The sequence below is a fragment of the Chironomus tepperi genome, unplaced genomic scaffold, assembly GCF_022539635.2.
Source record: "Chironomus tepperi strain 1889 unplaced genomic scaffold, CSIRO-AGI_Ctep_v1 contig_244, whole genome shotgun sequence".
Lineage (NCBI taxonomy): Eukaryota > Metazoa > Arthropoda > Insecta > Diptera > Chironomidae > Chironomus > Chironomus tepperi.
In genome coordinates this window covers 1,460,107-1,475,734 of record NW_027226366.1, presented here as the reverse complement: position 1 = coordinate 1,475,734, position 15,628 = coordinate 1,460,107, and the positions used below count along the sequence as shown (strand labels likewise).

The 15,628-nt window shown below is 29.0% G+C and overlaps 1 protein-coding gene across 18 annotated transcripts in view; it reads right to left on the bottom strand.

The window, feature by feature from the left end:
* Window positions 1-131: 131 nt before the first annotated feature.
* sei (potassium voltage-gated channel seizure) overlaps window positions 132-15,628 on the bottom strand; it is a 124,360-nt gene continuing 108,863 nt past the window's right edge. For 14 of the 18 annotated variants that reach the window (XM_070641539.1, XM_070641544.1, XM_070641546.1 and 11 more), the window contains 12 exons: window positions 15,126-15,246; window positions 14,937-15,055; window positions 14,116-14,449; window positions 13,861-14,054; window positions 13,620-13,720; window positions 12,462-12,619; window positions 11,679-11,753; window positions 9,862-10,078; window positions 9,618-9,794; window positions 8,664-8,876; window positions 8,454-8,559; window positions 132-6,142 (listed from right to left, as the gene is read on the bottom strand). In XM_070641539.1, coding sequence (XP_070497640.1) covers window positions 6,101-6,142; window positions 8,454-8,559; window positions 8,664-8,876; window positions 9,618-9,794; window positions 9,862-10,078; window positions 11,679-11,753; window positions 12,462-12,619; window positions 13,620-13,720; window positions 13,861-14,054; window positions 14,116-14,449; window positions 14,937-15,055; window positions 15,126-15,246 — 1,857 coding nt within the window. In that variant the 3' untranslated portion in view covers window positions 132-6,100. The remainder of the gene's footprint in view (window positions 6,143-8,453; window positions 8,560-8,663; window positions 8,877-9,617; window positions 9,795-9,861; window positions 10,079-11,678; window positions 11,754-12,461; window positions 12,620-13,619; window positions 13,721-13,860; window positions 14,055-14,115; window positions 14,450-14,936; window positions 15,056-15,125; window positions 15,247-15,628) is intronic. The other 4 variants (XM_070641542.1, XM_070641556.1, XM_070641547.1 and 1 more) reach the window with 2 other exon arrangements.

Sequence of the window (15,628 nt, the reverse complement as noted above, 5' to 3'; positions counted from 1 at the left end):
ATAAATATGTTGATAACTTTGATGAGGAATTGATCTTTTGTGAATCGTAATGCGTTCATAAAGCTTTAAATGCCTGAAAATGAGTAAAAAATCCTGAAATTAATTTGAAAAATTAAAAAACTTTTTTGAAATTTCTTTTTTTATATTAAAAAGTCTTTTATTTGTTTTTATCGTTTCTCTTTCACAAATTTACTTTTTTTTTGGATGAAAACAAAGATTTTACGATTTTTTTTTTTAATTTTTAAGCTTGGCTTTTTAATGTTCACAAAAAAATTTTGTGTGCTTTTTTTTTGTCAAAAAACTCGATATATTTATTTATTTTTAAGTTCCTTATACTTGTTGCATTGTTTTCTTATTTCTTCTCTTCAGTGTTTTCAAAATCAACTCAAAAGCATCAATTTATTTATTTTTTTAAGTTCAATTAATGTAAACAGAGAGAGAAAAAGTGTTTTTAATTGAATTAATTATTGTATTTCTCTTAAATATTCTTTTTTTCGAAGCATTTTTTTAAATAATAAATTAATAACAACGTCTTTTATTTCACTTTAGTAGAATTTGGACTGGGTGATGTGATTGGGGTGTTGCATCTAGTCTTGTCTACATGAGCAGCAAAGCTAGAAACATAACCTCAAAGCACATCCTCCAGGTGAATTTTCATCATCAACAATGAGCATATGATTCTTCATTTTTAATTATTCATTATTCTCTTTGATATTATCTCAATAATTAACATTACAAGACTTGAAAACGTATGCTTGTATCATCATGTGTGTCAATTTGTGTATGTATGTGTGTAATTGTGTACTTATGTGTATATTTATGTATTTTTTTACTCATTCTCATTATAGTTTTTGTCATTGAAGCAATTTTTTTATCGAAAACTTTTTTTAAGCATTTTTTTTACATAATTTACTTTTTCGTGTCTGTGTATGTGTCTTATAGCAGAAGTTAGTTTATATAGAAAAAAGTTTTTATTCATTTTTTTTTTCATTTATGGAAACATCTTAGAGATAATGTGTAGATTCATCATTCAGTTTAACTTTTTTTATGTATAAGATTTTCTTCATTTTTTTTTAGTTAAAAATCTTATAATTATGCTTCATTTGTTCAGGCATGAATGCAATAAATTAATAACAAGTACTTAACGAGAGCTTCTATAGTTTTCTAGTTTTTTTTCTTAATTCAGTTATTCTTCATTCTTTTTGTGTCGGGTTTAATACAACTTTTTACTTGTCTTTTTAATGAGTGGGTGGGTGAGTCGATGGATAGCTGATTGGAAAAGCTACTGCTGATCATTGGAATATAATGACCCGGGAAGCTCCTCTCGGGAGATAAATCTGGGGTACAGAGCCATTTATAGGCGAATTTGCGATTACGGGACTATAGCCTCTGTGGTCAAGTGGTTAGCTATCTAACCGGAAATTTGAATCTCCTTTTCGTGAGGGCGTGAATTCGATTCTCACTAGAGACCGATCTCTCAATCATTATATTGAGTGCTTTCAACAATGTTCCATTACGATATTATAAAACTTAGTTGAAAAAGTAGATCTGCTAAGCAAATTGTTACTAAAGGTGAATTGAACCTGAATCTGAAGGTTTCGAATCATACGATCTTGTCACCAAACTATCAATATTAAAAAAGAAATAAACTATTTGAAAGAATCTTAAGTCAAGATCCAATTAGAATTTTAAAATCAGCAGTTATCCTAAAAAAACCACCATCAACCCAAAAAATATTCGTGATATTATTGACTTATCCAAACTTCGTGAGCTTAATATTCATTTATTATAAATCAAACGTAACAAAATTAAATTTTCATTTTTCATTGATTAATCTTCATTTGCCTTCCTTGATAGATGCAAAGAATCGTAAAAGTGTGATTTTTAATTGATATAGGTTCAGCTAGTTAAAGCATATTTGTTGAATGATAATTAAAGCATTTTTAATATCAACCAATTGGGATATTTAGCATACTTGTTGAGTCTAAATTTATGAAAGAAATTCTACTAAAATTTAAAAAATGGTGAAAATTTTTCTTTGTGAAATTTTGACAAATTTGTGAAAATTAAATTATTTTTAAATACAAAGTTGATAATTTAAAGCTTTTAAAATGTAGCCTCAAGATGATAAATACTCAAGTTTTCCTGATAATGTTTTTAACAATATAATTCAGAATTTAATAGTCGTCAAGTTGAAATCTGTTGATCTGTTGATGGTGTTAAGCAGTAGAATCAATAATGATCTAGCTTAGTATCCATAACATCCTCAAATTATTCAAATTTACAACAATCTGCTGCTGAATTAATAAATTAATTGCATACAAAAATGTGAAAATAACGGTAAACATTTTTAAAATTAATTGATTTGAAAATAATTAAATTTGAATTTGAAATAACCGTTAAATTTCAAATAACTTGAAAATCAATTTTGTTTGCCGTGACACAAATGTGCGTAAAGAATTTTAATCATTAAATGATTTATTTTCTATGAAAATTTGAAGACTTGATTGAAAAAAAGTTCTACTTTTGAAAAATTTAGCGCATCTAATTAATATCATTTTGAAGAATGAAAAGCATCCTTACTATTTAACTTCGATCCCATTTTCCTTGACATCACCAAAATTTATTTTATAGGAAACAAAAATATGGGAAATTTAAAAAAGATTTTTTGCTACTTTTTAAGTATTATTATCGCATTCTAATCTACAATTGATTTCCTTCCTCGTCCATGATCCAATCGTTCCTAAAAGAGCTTTAATTTTTGTTTCTTGTGTAAAGTTCTTACAAAAGATGAAAGAAAAAAAATCATTGAAATCATTTTTTTGTTGCTTATTCATTCATTTTTGTCCTCATTTCAAATTGATATGGAATAGTTTCAATGCAGATTTCTCAATTTCTCTAGCTAGGCAATTTTTATTTTTTTGTTGCTTAATTTGAATTTTTTTTCCTTAACTTAAGTTTTTTTTTCCCATTTTTGGTGAAGTAAAGACAACTTTTTGCTTCGATTTCCATCACTAAAATAATTTTGCTGATTTAAGCATGATTTGAGAGTATGATTGTGTATGTTGTTGATGCATTCATGTCTAGGATGTTTAGTTTTATTGTTTAAATTGAATACAGTACTGATATTCGAGAATGTATTCAATTAAGTAGAGCTAGAAATCCATTCGAATAATATATGGAGTTATGTCGAGTTGAGTCGACTTTTCCACACAAAATCCGAATCGACTTCGAGCTTTGTTGTTAAGTTTTGACAAACAAACTATTAATGAAGTCCAAAAATTCAATTTTGAGTCAATGGACATCATTATCGTAATAAATAAATGACTTGAAGATATCACTTTTGAATGATAGACTGTCTCATGCCTCATTTAAAAGTCAGACTGTTATTTTGAGTTTTTCATCTTAATAAATTGAAATTTTCATATTCACATTAGCACATTGCGACATATGTTGCACCGACTTGTCTAAATTGTTATATTAGTATCCGGATAAGTCTTAATCATAATGTCAATGTGACATTAAAGCCTAAGAGAAAGATTAAAGAGTTTAATTTAGATCCTTTTCTGAAGAAATGACATATTCAAAGGTTGAATCTTCAAGATATGAATATCAAATTTATTTTATGTTCATTTTGTCAAATTTAAGAAAATTTAACTCGATAAATCATTTGAATTTAGATTCTATCCTTAGCTAAATTTGAGAAAAGTTTCCTAGCAGCATATCAGAGCTTTTAAGCCAATATTAGGTAAATTCAAGATGTTAAACTCTTAAGTGACAAAAATTATTGATCTATTCATGAAACTTTCTCGGAAGAAATGCAAATCGACACAGCCCAATTTATCTCAAATAACCTATAAAATATCATGAACCTTTTTCTTAAGTAGCTCCATTCTCAATCTCCATAAAAGGTTGAGTTACTCGAGAGATGTGAATATACCCGCATCTGTAAATAAGAGATCATCTTCATCCCTTCAAAAAAAATGAGTGATGAATCATTGAAAAGGTGTAAGGATTCAACGAACTTTCATCATATCTTCGTGATAAATTCAAGTCATTCATCCACATCCCATGACATTATAGTCTTCTTACATCAAAATAAAGTTTATTATATAAGCAAAAGTTCTTATGTATTTCGTTAAGGAAGAAAGTAAAGCATCATGATTTTTTAAGGGCATTTTTCATTCATTAATTTTTAATGTGTTTTTGACATTTTTTTTTGTTTGTTTCAACTTCTTTTATCAAAAATTTTTTCTTTTAAACGAGTGATTTATTCTCTAAAAGGCCTCTTACTGAATATTTTTTTTTCACCTTTTCACCATTGTGTATATAGTCAGATGATTCCTTAATCTTTTTTTTTTTTTTTGAGATTTTTTATCGCGGCTTGATGACTTAATTATTAAATTTTATTTAATTAAATATTATTTGATTTTCATTTTTTACTTATAAAGAAAAAAAAAACTTTTTTTAATGCTTAACGCGCTTTAGCTATAAATGCCAGTTCATGTCATGTCAGTTTCTTTTTTTAGCGCAAAAAGCATGCATTGCTTACTTTTATATATGCATTATAATATCTAAGGTAATATTATCAATAATTTTATTAGATTCTCTTATTAAATGAATGCCTTGATTCTTGATTTATTTTATCTATTCACGTATAAACTTTTTAATTAAATTTTCTTTTTTTTGTTTTTTTTTGTCTTCCGAATTTGCATTTTTTGTTGTTGAAAAATTAGTTAATTGAACTCATCATTGCATCATCTACTGTAATTAATTATTTTGCATTTTTTAAACTTTAAATTTAATTTCTTAAATATTGTCGTGGAAACGATGATTATAACTAATTTGCGCATGAATAAATTTGTTAATAACTAAGTTTTACAATTTATAAATTGAGTGGCCCCCAAAAAATTGATATTCACTTACAATAGATTTAAAATTTAAACTCTTTTTTTTTTGCTGTTTTTAATAAGCTTGACTTGGATCTATTGTTGGTGGGTGTTGAGGGTAATTTGGAACTTTAACACTTCATCTGAAGACTTGTTGTGACTAATTAATTTTCTAAGATATCTTAAGTGCCATTAAATTGTAAGTACAATTGATATCTAGGAGCTTTTTAACACTTTTGTTAAAATCTTTGATTCAAAAACTCTATACAATGTTGAATATGAATAGAGAAACTTATATGAACTCTTAAAATTGTTCATAATCTCGAATGAGATTTTAAATTTAAATTTATTAAAATTTAAGTTGATTTAATGTTGAAAATTGTATTTAAACTTTTTAAAAGCTCAAAATCAACTCAAATTTTAAATTAAGTCAATTCTACTTTTCCATTTCGAGGCTTAGTTGGTATTAAGGTTTGATTTGGACATGGTCAGGACGAGGGAGGGGACTTTTAAGAGTTTGGACCTAAAAATCAGCCTTCACCTTATCACCCTTAACTAACTTAACTTTCATTTATTTAATTTGATTTTGCAAGAAATTTCAAGTTAAGCCTCAAAATATTCTTTGGTTTTTGTCAATTTTATTGAAATTTAAGTTCGAATTTAAGAACTCAAAATTGGTGTCAACTCTCAAATAGTCTGTCAAACACTCAAAAAGCCCGCTAAACACCCTCAAATCCCATCAACAAAAAAATCCGTCATTTAAAGTTTCATAATTCAGTTTCTAGTCATTATACAGCAAAGCAAAACTTAAAAAATGTTAAACTAAAAATGAAATTTATTTCACTTTATTTAAGATTTTATTTCTTTTTCATATTTGGCAATGTAGTTTTTCCTTAATAGAAAAAAAAGTTGTTATAGCAAATCGTTTATTCAGGATATTTGCTTTCTTTTTTTTGATATTATCGCAATAAAATGTATTTTTTTCATCGTTTAACAATACTCAATGACAGAATATCATCAATAATTCTATTATTATATATTATTAATGTAATTAAATCAATAAATAAGTTAATAACAACAAGGAATAATAACGGACGTCTTTTTTCATAAAAATTCTCATTATTTTAATTCATTTAACTCTCTTTTTTTTGTGCTACATCAGGAACATAAAGGGGATTAATAAAACAAACTCTCAATAAAGAAAATTCAACTTATTCTTGCTCAGGAGTTTCTGTTTCGGAATGTTTGTTTTCCTGTTGAAAAAAGAAAGAACAAAGAATAAAAGAAAAAAATATTTTTTTGCAATGAAAATAGGAAGGAAAACTTAAAAATTAGAGGAAGGAGGTAAGAAGTCAATTAAATAAATTAAGGTGCGCTTAACTAAATTATTTGCTAATACTAAATTAGTTGCTAATGAGTAAATTAAAGTTTAAAATTTGCTAAAACAAAATATTTACAAATTATTTTGCTGTCGTTGACTTAAATAAGAAGCAGCAAAATAGAAAATTGTTCATAAACTTTTGAATTAATTCAGTCATTGTCAACTTCATATTAAGTTATGTACTGCACATCTAAGTTCATCTCAAAATAAGCTTTTTGGCTAAATTGATCATAATTTGAATTTCAATCTATTGCATCCTCAAAGGAGTCAATATTCTTGATTTTAATCATGTGTCTGATTATGTCAAATCACTTCAAAGAGGTTGTCTTAACGACAAACATATTAAATTAGTTTAGTATAATTGTCAATTTGTTTACTAATTATTGACTGTTTGTAGCTAAAAGGGATGTATCCAGAAAGGTTTTGGAGCCAACCTCCGTCATTTTTGGAAAAAGTTTCTTCAATTTTCAAGGAATTTTAGAGATAAAAATCCAATGCAAATCAAACTTAATTTATAATTATGATGCAACTTTCTTAGCTTCCAAACTAATTGAAAACTCAATATTAACATCCTAAATTCAGTCATTAATTTTGTCTACAAGATATGTTGCAAAAAGCACATCAAAAGTTTATGAAATGTTTTTTTACATAATTTAAGAGCAAATATTACAAAATAAATTTTTAAAATTAAACAAAATATCAAAAATCGAGAGATCAGCAAAAAGATTCTTCAAGCAAGCTTAATTACAAACTTAATTAAAAGGAAAATGTTGAAAACTTTCTTCGAGTATTTACAGTTTACAATCTGAGTTCAAGTTGAGAAATTTATCTTGATTGATGATTTATTAACAATTTGAAGATTAATTTACATCAGTTTGATGTTTTAGAGTTTAATGTAAACAGAAGTATCGAAGCATGTTTAGACATATCTGCTAGTGCGAAAGTAAGGCCTCTGTTATAGAGTGGCTAGACAAAAGACTCGCAAACTCTTTTGTGAGTACGTTGCTTCGATTCCTCACCAGAGGCTATGCTGTTAATCATTACATAGAATTCTGTCGATATAAAAAAGATTCGAACAATCCTCACGACTCTTACACTGCTCTATGAATTCTTAAAATGAATTCTCAAAACTTCGGTACTGATTAGGATATTCAATACAGGTATAAAAATTTAAGAAGTATCGGTATCAGCTACTGGTATTCTATACAAATTAGATGGATAATTGAAATTGACACTTTAAATTTCAAAGTCCAATTTTATCTAATATCCTAACTTTTACAATTAAATTAAAAGTTTCCGATACATGACAAATAAAGTTCTAATTTTTGTTAACTTTCTCATCAGGATACCCAATACCTCCCTTGACTTTTTGGAATCGATACATGTAAAATTTCATTTCAAATTACTTGAATTCTGTAGAATTCATAAATATTGACATTGCGTATTTAAATCATCAATCAAGTGATATTCTCAAACTATTTGGATATAAATCAAATTTATATTACAGATCTATTTGTATATTGCGATTGAAATGCTCAGTTATAGCTCAGTAAATCAGAATCAGAACTCAACCGCTTCTCCCGTTCATTCAATAATAACAAAAAATGTCATAAATATTGGTTTTCCTTTAATGAAAGCTCTTTGGATGAAAAATGTTGAGCAAAAATTTTACCACTTTTTTTTTAATAGCTAGCTACACTTATTGATATATTTTTAAAAAAAATGACAAGATTATTTATATAGCACTTAAATGTTTTGTCATACAAATTAATGTGATTGATAAAAATTTGATGATATTTTTTCAGTTGTGATAAAAACTTTTCAGCCACCATAAAGAGAAAAAAAAATTAATTAAATATTTTTGTCAATGCAGCACGAATTTGACATCAAACGCGTGTATGGCAAAAAAAGGTTTTCATCACATCGAACTATATTATTTTTTTTTAATTGAAAAAGTTCTAATACTAGTGAAAAAAAAGGATGTCAAATGAAAATAAATCTAATAAAGTAAAAGTTATGTTGAGTCATTCTTTACAGTTTAATGCATAACTTTCAATAGGTATATTCTTAGTATTTTTGTGAATATCTAAGAAGTGCTCATTAGTATTAAAGTTAATTAATTAGTCGAAATATTATTAAAAAAAAGAGAGGACTTCATTTCAGTTTTATAAAGTTTATCATACTTGATCAATTTCGTCGAGTGATTCAAGTTTGGCGATGGGTGCGAAAATATTCCAATTCTCATTTGTATCATCCATTGGCTGGTTGAATGATGAAAATTTCGAACATCTAAAAAAAAGGAACAACAAGAAAAAGTTTTCAATCAATATTTGATCTCAAAGCATTAACATTCCCGAGTGGACTGAAGTGGAAAAAAAATTTCCCAAACTCACTTGAATAAGCTCTTTTCATTGGCGCATTCCGGTTGTGAAACAGATCTTTGCACATTCCTTGACGGTTGGGACTGGTGTGGTTGTGGCGGCGGTAGAGATTGAGGCTGTTTTGACTGTACATTGTTATCTGTTGTTGTACTTAAATTATCAAAAGAAAAATCGCTGCGTTCGGACGGCTGATATGATGCTGCTGGTCTGTAAGATTCGTTAGTGCTAACAAAAGTTACGTATGTTCAAAGGAAGAAGAAAAAGAAACAAAAAAAGGCAACAACAACACACACGAAAAACAGAAAAAAAAGATGATGCATGAATGAGAAGATAAAATGAAAATTCTCGAATTAAAAACTGTGAGTCCAATGGAGATTCTTGAAGGTTTTAGAAGATAAGGAATTTCATTTCGGTTTAAATGTTTCTTGATGTTTATGTTTGATCCATGGATTATGGTATGAAATATCTTGAAAATTTGCATTTGAAAGTGCAACGGCGTATTCACTTGGATCTTTGATTCCCTACAAAATACGCTTCAAAGACTGTGCTTTAGTGCTTTTACATTCATCAAAGAACATCTTAGACATCAAGTCAGACACATATTGCAATATCCTTAATAATTAAAACTATTTTCAATAATTTTAAATGAGAATTTAATGAGAAAAGCAATTCATCCTTAAATAGTCTATAATCAATTGAAAAGCAAATAACCAATAACAATCACTCTTGATTAAATGCGACATAGATCCTTCATATAATTTTCAAGTACAATAATTGACATAAATATCGATTCTGAAAATCCCCAATAGCATCAATTAACAAATCAAGAAAATGTTATTTAAATATATTTATATCTTAAGTCTTATTGTATAAGTGCTCCCAAGCTTTATAATCCATAGATAATGTAGTTCAATGTTAAATTAAGCTCTTTTTAATCGGAAATTTGATTCTTTTCAAATCATTTACCTTCCAGATATATGAGTCTGCGATTGAGCTTGCTGTTGTAGTTGCTGATGATGCATTTGTAATTGTATTTGTTGTTGTTGATGCAACAGATCGAGTATCGAATGGATATCCTTACGAAGACTAGTTTCTAAGTTGTCTATTCGCAACACCATTTCAGCAAGTTGATTTTTTATTAGACTGGATATAAAGAAAATTGAAATTGCTTAATCTTAGATAATTTTTTTGGATTATATCCAAAACTTACTCTTTGTCACTCGCCCTACAGCACGATGTTGGAGCATGCTGAAAAACATCTTCCTCAGGACTACTCGTGCTCTTTATACTTCCTTCTTTGAGTTTTCCTTTAGCACCACAATTACATATTTGATTACTCACAGCACTTAATGTTACCGTTTCACGCGGTTGCTGGTCTTCTGAGATACTTCGTTTATATGAGCCCTTTGGACTTCCCGTTGGCGTGACTAAACAGATGAAAATAAGAAGAAGGAGAAAAAAACAATTTCCAATGAAAATTATGTCTTTAAACTTTTTTTTTTCTTTCGTCGTGTGACATTTGTTGCTTCATTGAGTTGCTAGGAAACATAAAAATCTTTACAGTTCAATTAGTAAACAAAGAAGGAAAAAAAGATAGATAGAAAGATAGAAGGAAATTGTGCAATAAATAAACATAAAAGCGTTGAAAATTGAGAATTTTTTATGTAGGATGTAATCAAGAAAAACAAATCAGCATGACAATTACATAACACATTGACAGATTCTTTTTTGCTTTCATTCTATATTATATGAACAAATTCAAAGTAGTTAAATCTATTATAAAGGAAACAAATGATGTAAAGGAACATTCAATATAGAAAGCTTGCAGCAATAAAAACATTCAATGCGTTGTTATCGCTACAAGATTTTCCCCTTATTTCTTTCACGACATTTTTCCATTATGTTCGTCTCTATGAGGTGATAGAGGTTCCAATTGTGACAGATTTCTTATGAAAATTTGTATTTGACATTTGTGATGGAAGCATTTAAACTTTATAGACGCATTGGACTAAAGTTTCCATGAACTTTTAACATTAAGCTTAACAAGATCAAAACAGTCTAACCTCAAAAAATTAAAAAGTTTATCTACAGCATCATGAACAATATTTTGCTATGGAATTCTGGAATGTTAGATTATTATGAATTGTGGGAAAGCACAGACGCTTGAATAATGACACGGTTAAATAGTTTAATAACAATTTAATGTTGGTCAACATGAACTTTTTTGTGGAAATATTCAAGCTTTTCATTTATATCTGTAGGAAAATATTTTGGTTTTCATCATTCAGCGAATAACTCGATGGGAATTGTTTACACAGAATTTTTTGGATGTTATCAAAATTTTCTCGAGAACGGAGAAGTTCTGGTTTGGATTGAATTCCCATTTCTATCTAGATAAACACGAATTTAATTGTATTGAGGTTAACTTCATACCGAAATAGCAAATTTCGGTTAATAAATCCAAAATTCAACACCATGCCAAAGTCATTCCGTCCTGATGCCGAGTTAAACCCGATTCCAGCATTAAGTCAATCTCAAGCAGGTTTGGGATTAGATTCTTGATTGATTAACCGACTTATGCTTTTAGGGATATTCCCATAAAGATGATTAATGAGTTTAAATCGAGAGTACTCAATCTTATTAAAAGTCATCCTGGTTAACTCATTTGAGATAACATTAAATCTTAAATGCTACAATGGATAGTCAGTCCATCGTTCAGTTTAGATGGTAAACCACAATTGAAACCGCACATGACATGCGGTTTGTGGCATTTCCAAATAAAAAATTGGCTGCATGCGATTATGTGCCAAAATGTCACTTTCTAACTTGAACTTAATATATCAGCCAAAATTAAAACCCAAAAAATATTGGAACCTCTACAAAATCAAACTGAACAAAAGGAACAACAGCGGCAACAGCAGAACGGCAGAGCAAGTGTAAATTGAGTAAAAGAATTTATATATATTTTTGTGTATAAAAGGAAAAGCAAGGAAGGGAAGCCAAATCGAAATCATTTTCCATCCTTACCATTGCAATTCTCAAGTGGCTGATGCTTTATTGATCTCAAATCTGGTATGCTTCTCTTGATACTTGATACAAATCCTTATATAAGTGTGTTTTGTGTGTTTATTCAATTTTTATTTCCGTTTAACGGAATAAAGAAAAATTTTCATCAAATTTTCCCCAATCATAATCATATTTCGTGTATTTTTGTGAGTATGAGCGGTAGTAACAATAGTGATTATCAATACCGACAGTGATGATGATCATGGAAGGTGTTATGTGAAGTGTATTAGGCATTGTGAGTCGTGTTGTTATTGTGAAAAAATTACAATTTTTATAAGTGAATAATTGAATGAGAAAGACAGTAGATTACAAAAGAAAGAAGAACGGAAGGAGGAGGAAAAGAAAGAAAGAAAAAAAAGAAAAATTGTGAAAAATTCAAAATAGATTCTTTTGATTCTTCTCTAAGCACTATTAATAGAATTTTATATATAAATAAAGCTCCCTTTACATCGAACCTTTTGCTTCAAATTTCTCTACTTCTTATTCATAAAATTGCTTCGTCCCTTTTCATATTCAGACATACAGCAACATTTTCAATATGTTTGTTAGAGCTTAGAAATTATTTCACAAAAAATAAAAGCTTTAACACAATAAGGAACAAGAAGAAGAGAAGTGCAAAAGGAAAAAGTCGAGTGTTACGGAAAGAAATAAAAGTTTTTTTTGTGTTAAAGTGCAAAGTAGTAAGAATTAGACATTATATTATAACGAGATGAAGGAAGGAGTTAAATCTTTAGTACTACATACCGGATATTGAATATTTCCTATCGTTATCGTATTCCATATTCTCACTTATTTGTCCCACTGAGTGTCGATCATGGGTGGCATCGTGCTTATTCACACTTTGCGAATGATGTGAATGTGGCCGATGATAATGATGTACGGGTGGAGGATGAAAACTGGTTCTGTGAAATATTAGATTTTGATCATTATAATATATTATGGATTAGTGGATTAGAAGAGATTTGGAAATAGGGGTGGCAATTTAACCTTGAACTGTTCACATAGGCGTTATATATAGCTTTTATTATAGCAGTTTTAGCAATTGTGGATCTTTTTCTCTCTTCATCTACTGAGAAGCGTACCCAAGAAGCATATTGAAGATTCTAGGACATCGCAACATGGTCATGCTAATGATGAGACATGAAAATGTCCTAACTGCACTGTAATGGATGTTTTTGATTTCAAAAAAGTGAAATTTGCGTGTCTGAACTGAACAGACAAGGACAATACACCAAAAATAATAAAGTATACTCAAGAACACGTTCATTTAAGTGAGTATACTCATTGTCCGTAAAGATTTCATAACTATAGAACTAAAGTATCCAAATCAGCATCATTTCATGCTTTCATAGATACTTATAGCTTCCTTTTGATACAAAAATTCAAAATTTCAAAGTCAAATTGCTTGTCACCCCCGGAATTTCCACATCTTCAACCGAAACTGTTAAATTTCTTACAGAAGTTTAGTATTAAATGTCAGTAGTTACAGCAATCTTTCTATAATACCACTATAAGCAGCTTAATTGTCAAAAAATTAAAGAGAATCCCATCAAACACTTTCAATAATGTGCTTTATAAAAATTCCAAAATTTTCATTCCGAAAGAATCTCGTGAAAGCTCATTAAGCATAAAACTTTAAGTATCATTTAATACTAAACCCCAAAAAATAATATCCTATTAATAGAAACTTTTCATATTTTTGCCTAAAAATTTTGAAAGCTCTTTTATTCTATAATTAAAAACTTTCTCTATGCCTATCTATGAATCAATTCTAATGAAAATAATTATCTATTTAATTAGATTAATTATCAAAAAATTTTGAATTTTAAATTCAATTAAATTTACCCTCAAAAATATGAATTAATAAAATAGGAAAGGCAATTAAAATGTCAAAATACTCACGTTGGACCTTTGATGGACCTAGTATCACTATTTCGATCTTGTGAATTTGATCTCATCATATTGAAAAATCTATGTCTTATTTCTACACCGGCTTGCTCATCCTTTAAAAATTATAATATTGAAACTTTATACATTATCTAAATTCTATGACTTCTTTTAAACTAATCTCTGATACAGGAATAGTCTAATAATGAAACACACACAAAATTCACATCAATTAAGCATAAAATAAGGAACTTACGTCACGCATATTAAATGTAATTTCCAAACTATTGCAAAAACTATCATAGAATTCGGGAAATAAATCTAAAACGTCTAATAGATCATCTCTGGATATTTTATGTAGATCACAATACGTCAGAGCTCTAACATTGCTATTTGATTTACCGAGTGTCGTATAAATGCACGGATTCTCACCAAAGATGTCGTCTTTTCCTGTATTCAAAGACAGAATTATTCTAGGATTGTTCATTTAACAGGTTGTATCTATAGCTACCTAAAATTGCCATCACAACATCATCTTTAAGTATCTCTATCGATCCACGTGCTATAAAATATAAATGAGTAAGAACATCTCCTTTATGAACTAAAGTATCTCCTGGCGGTGCGTGTGTAGTTTTAAATTTTAACGAAAGCGCTCGTAAACAACCGGGTGAGGCGCCATCAAATGCTGAACAATTACTTAGTAAATTACGATTTAAATGTAGACAAATGTCAGCTTGTAGACATTCGGGAAATCCCTTTAGCACGGAATTCATATCAATGCCATTCGTGTATGTCCATGCATGTTGAAAATACTCCTCTAATCGTTGTCTTAGTGGATTTGGTATCTAGATAGAGATAGTGGATATGGAGAGATAGTAAATTTAATTCTACTAACATGTCTCTTGCATATAAAAAATGGTCAGGGTTGATGGATAGGTGTAGTTGGATGTGGTTACGGTGGTTCTAAATGTGTTTTAACTGTTTGTCGTGAACATTGACTCATTCAAAGTAATCTTCTTATTCAGTGTTGTCCAAACTGTTTGGAACCACAGCTCACCTTGATGGTAAGCCATCAGGGAAACCGCAGATGACATACGGTTCGGTGACACATTGAACTCAATTTGGACAACACTATTCTCAAGGAGCTTGGCTTCTCCTCAGTTTGAGTTAACCTTATTTTGAATAAACTTAGTGTTTGTCCTGTACTTGACAGCTGATATTTATAACCACAAACAACAACCTTTCCCACACACCAACACTAATGAATTACACTAGATGTTTACTTTACGTCTGACTAACAAAAGCATATTTTTGTGCACATCGTATACATACCTGATGAAATCTAATGAACTCGCGTACTCTTAGCATTTGTGTATGATATCGTGCTGTGCCAGAGTAAAGTCGTTGAATAATCGCCGATACATTACCGAAGATACTGGCATACATGAGAGCTTTAATATGAAAAATGAAATCGTTGCTTTAGGATCCATTTTATTAAATTTGTATCTTGTTTATACTCACATCCGACTAACATAACACAAATGGTGAAAATTTTCTCAGCATCTGTATTTGGTGCAACATTACCAAATCCGACTGACGTTAACGATGTAAATGTGAAATAAAGGGCTGTTACATAACGTGACTGTAACGAAAAAAATCCAATGTTTGAGATATATGTGGAAGGGATGAAAAGGAAGTAATGTTTTTAAGGTAAATAAATTATGACTTTTTTTGTGCTTTATATGTAAGGGAAAAAAGAAAGTTTTTCATCCATTCAAGACATATGACACTAATGAAATGCAATTTTATGTTCTTTAGCTACTTTACTTCCATTCACACTATGGAATATGATGAAAAATTCTCAACAAAATGCTTTTGTATAATTTGTTGTATTATTTGATATCTCTGGATAAATATGAGATGAAATGTAAGGCTTTTTATTAATTTGTTATTGCATTTTCATCTGCTAGTTCCTATTATCATCAGTTTGTGGAGATGAAAGAGATGTCATTTGACTCAGATTA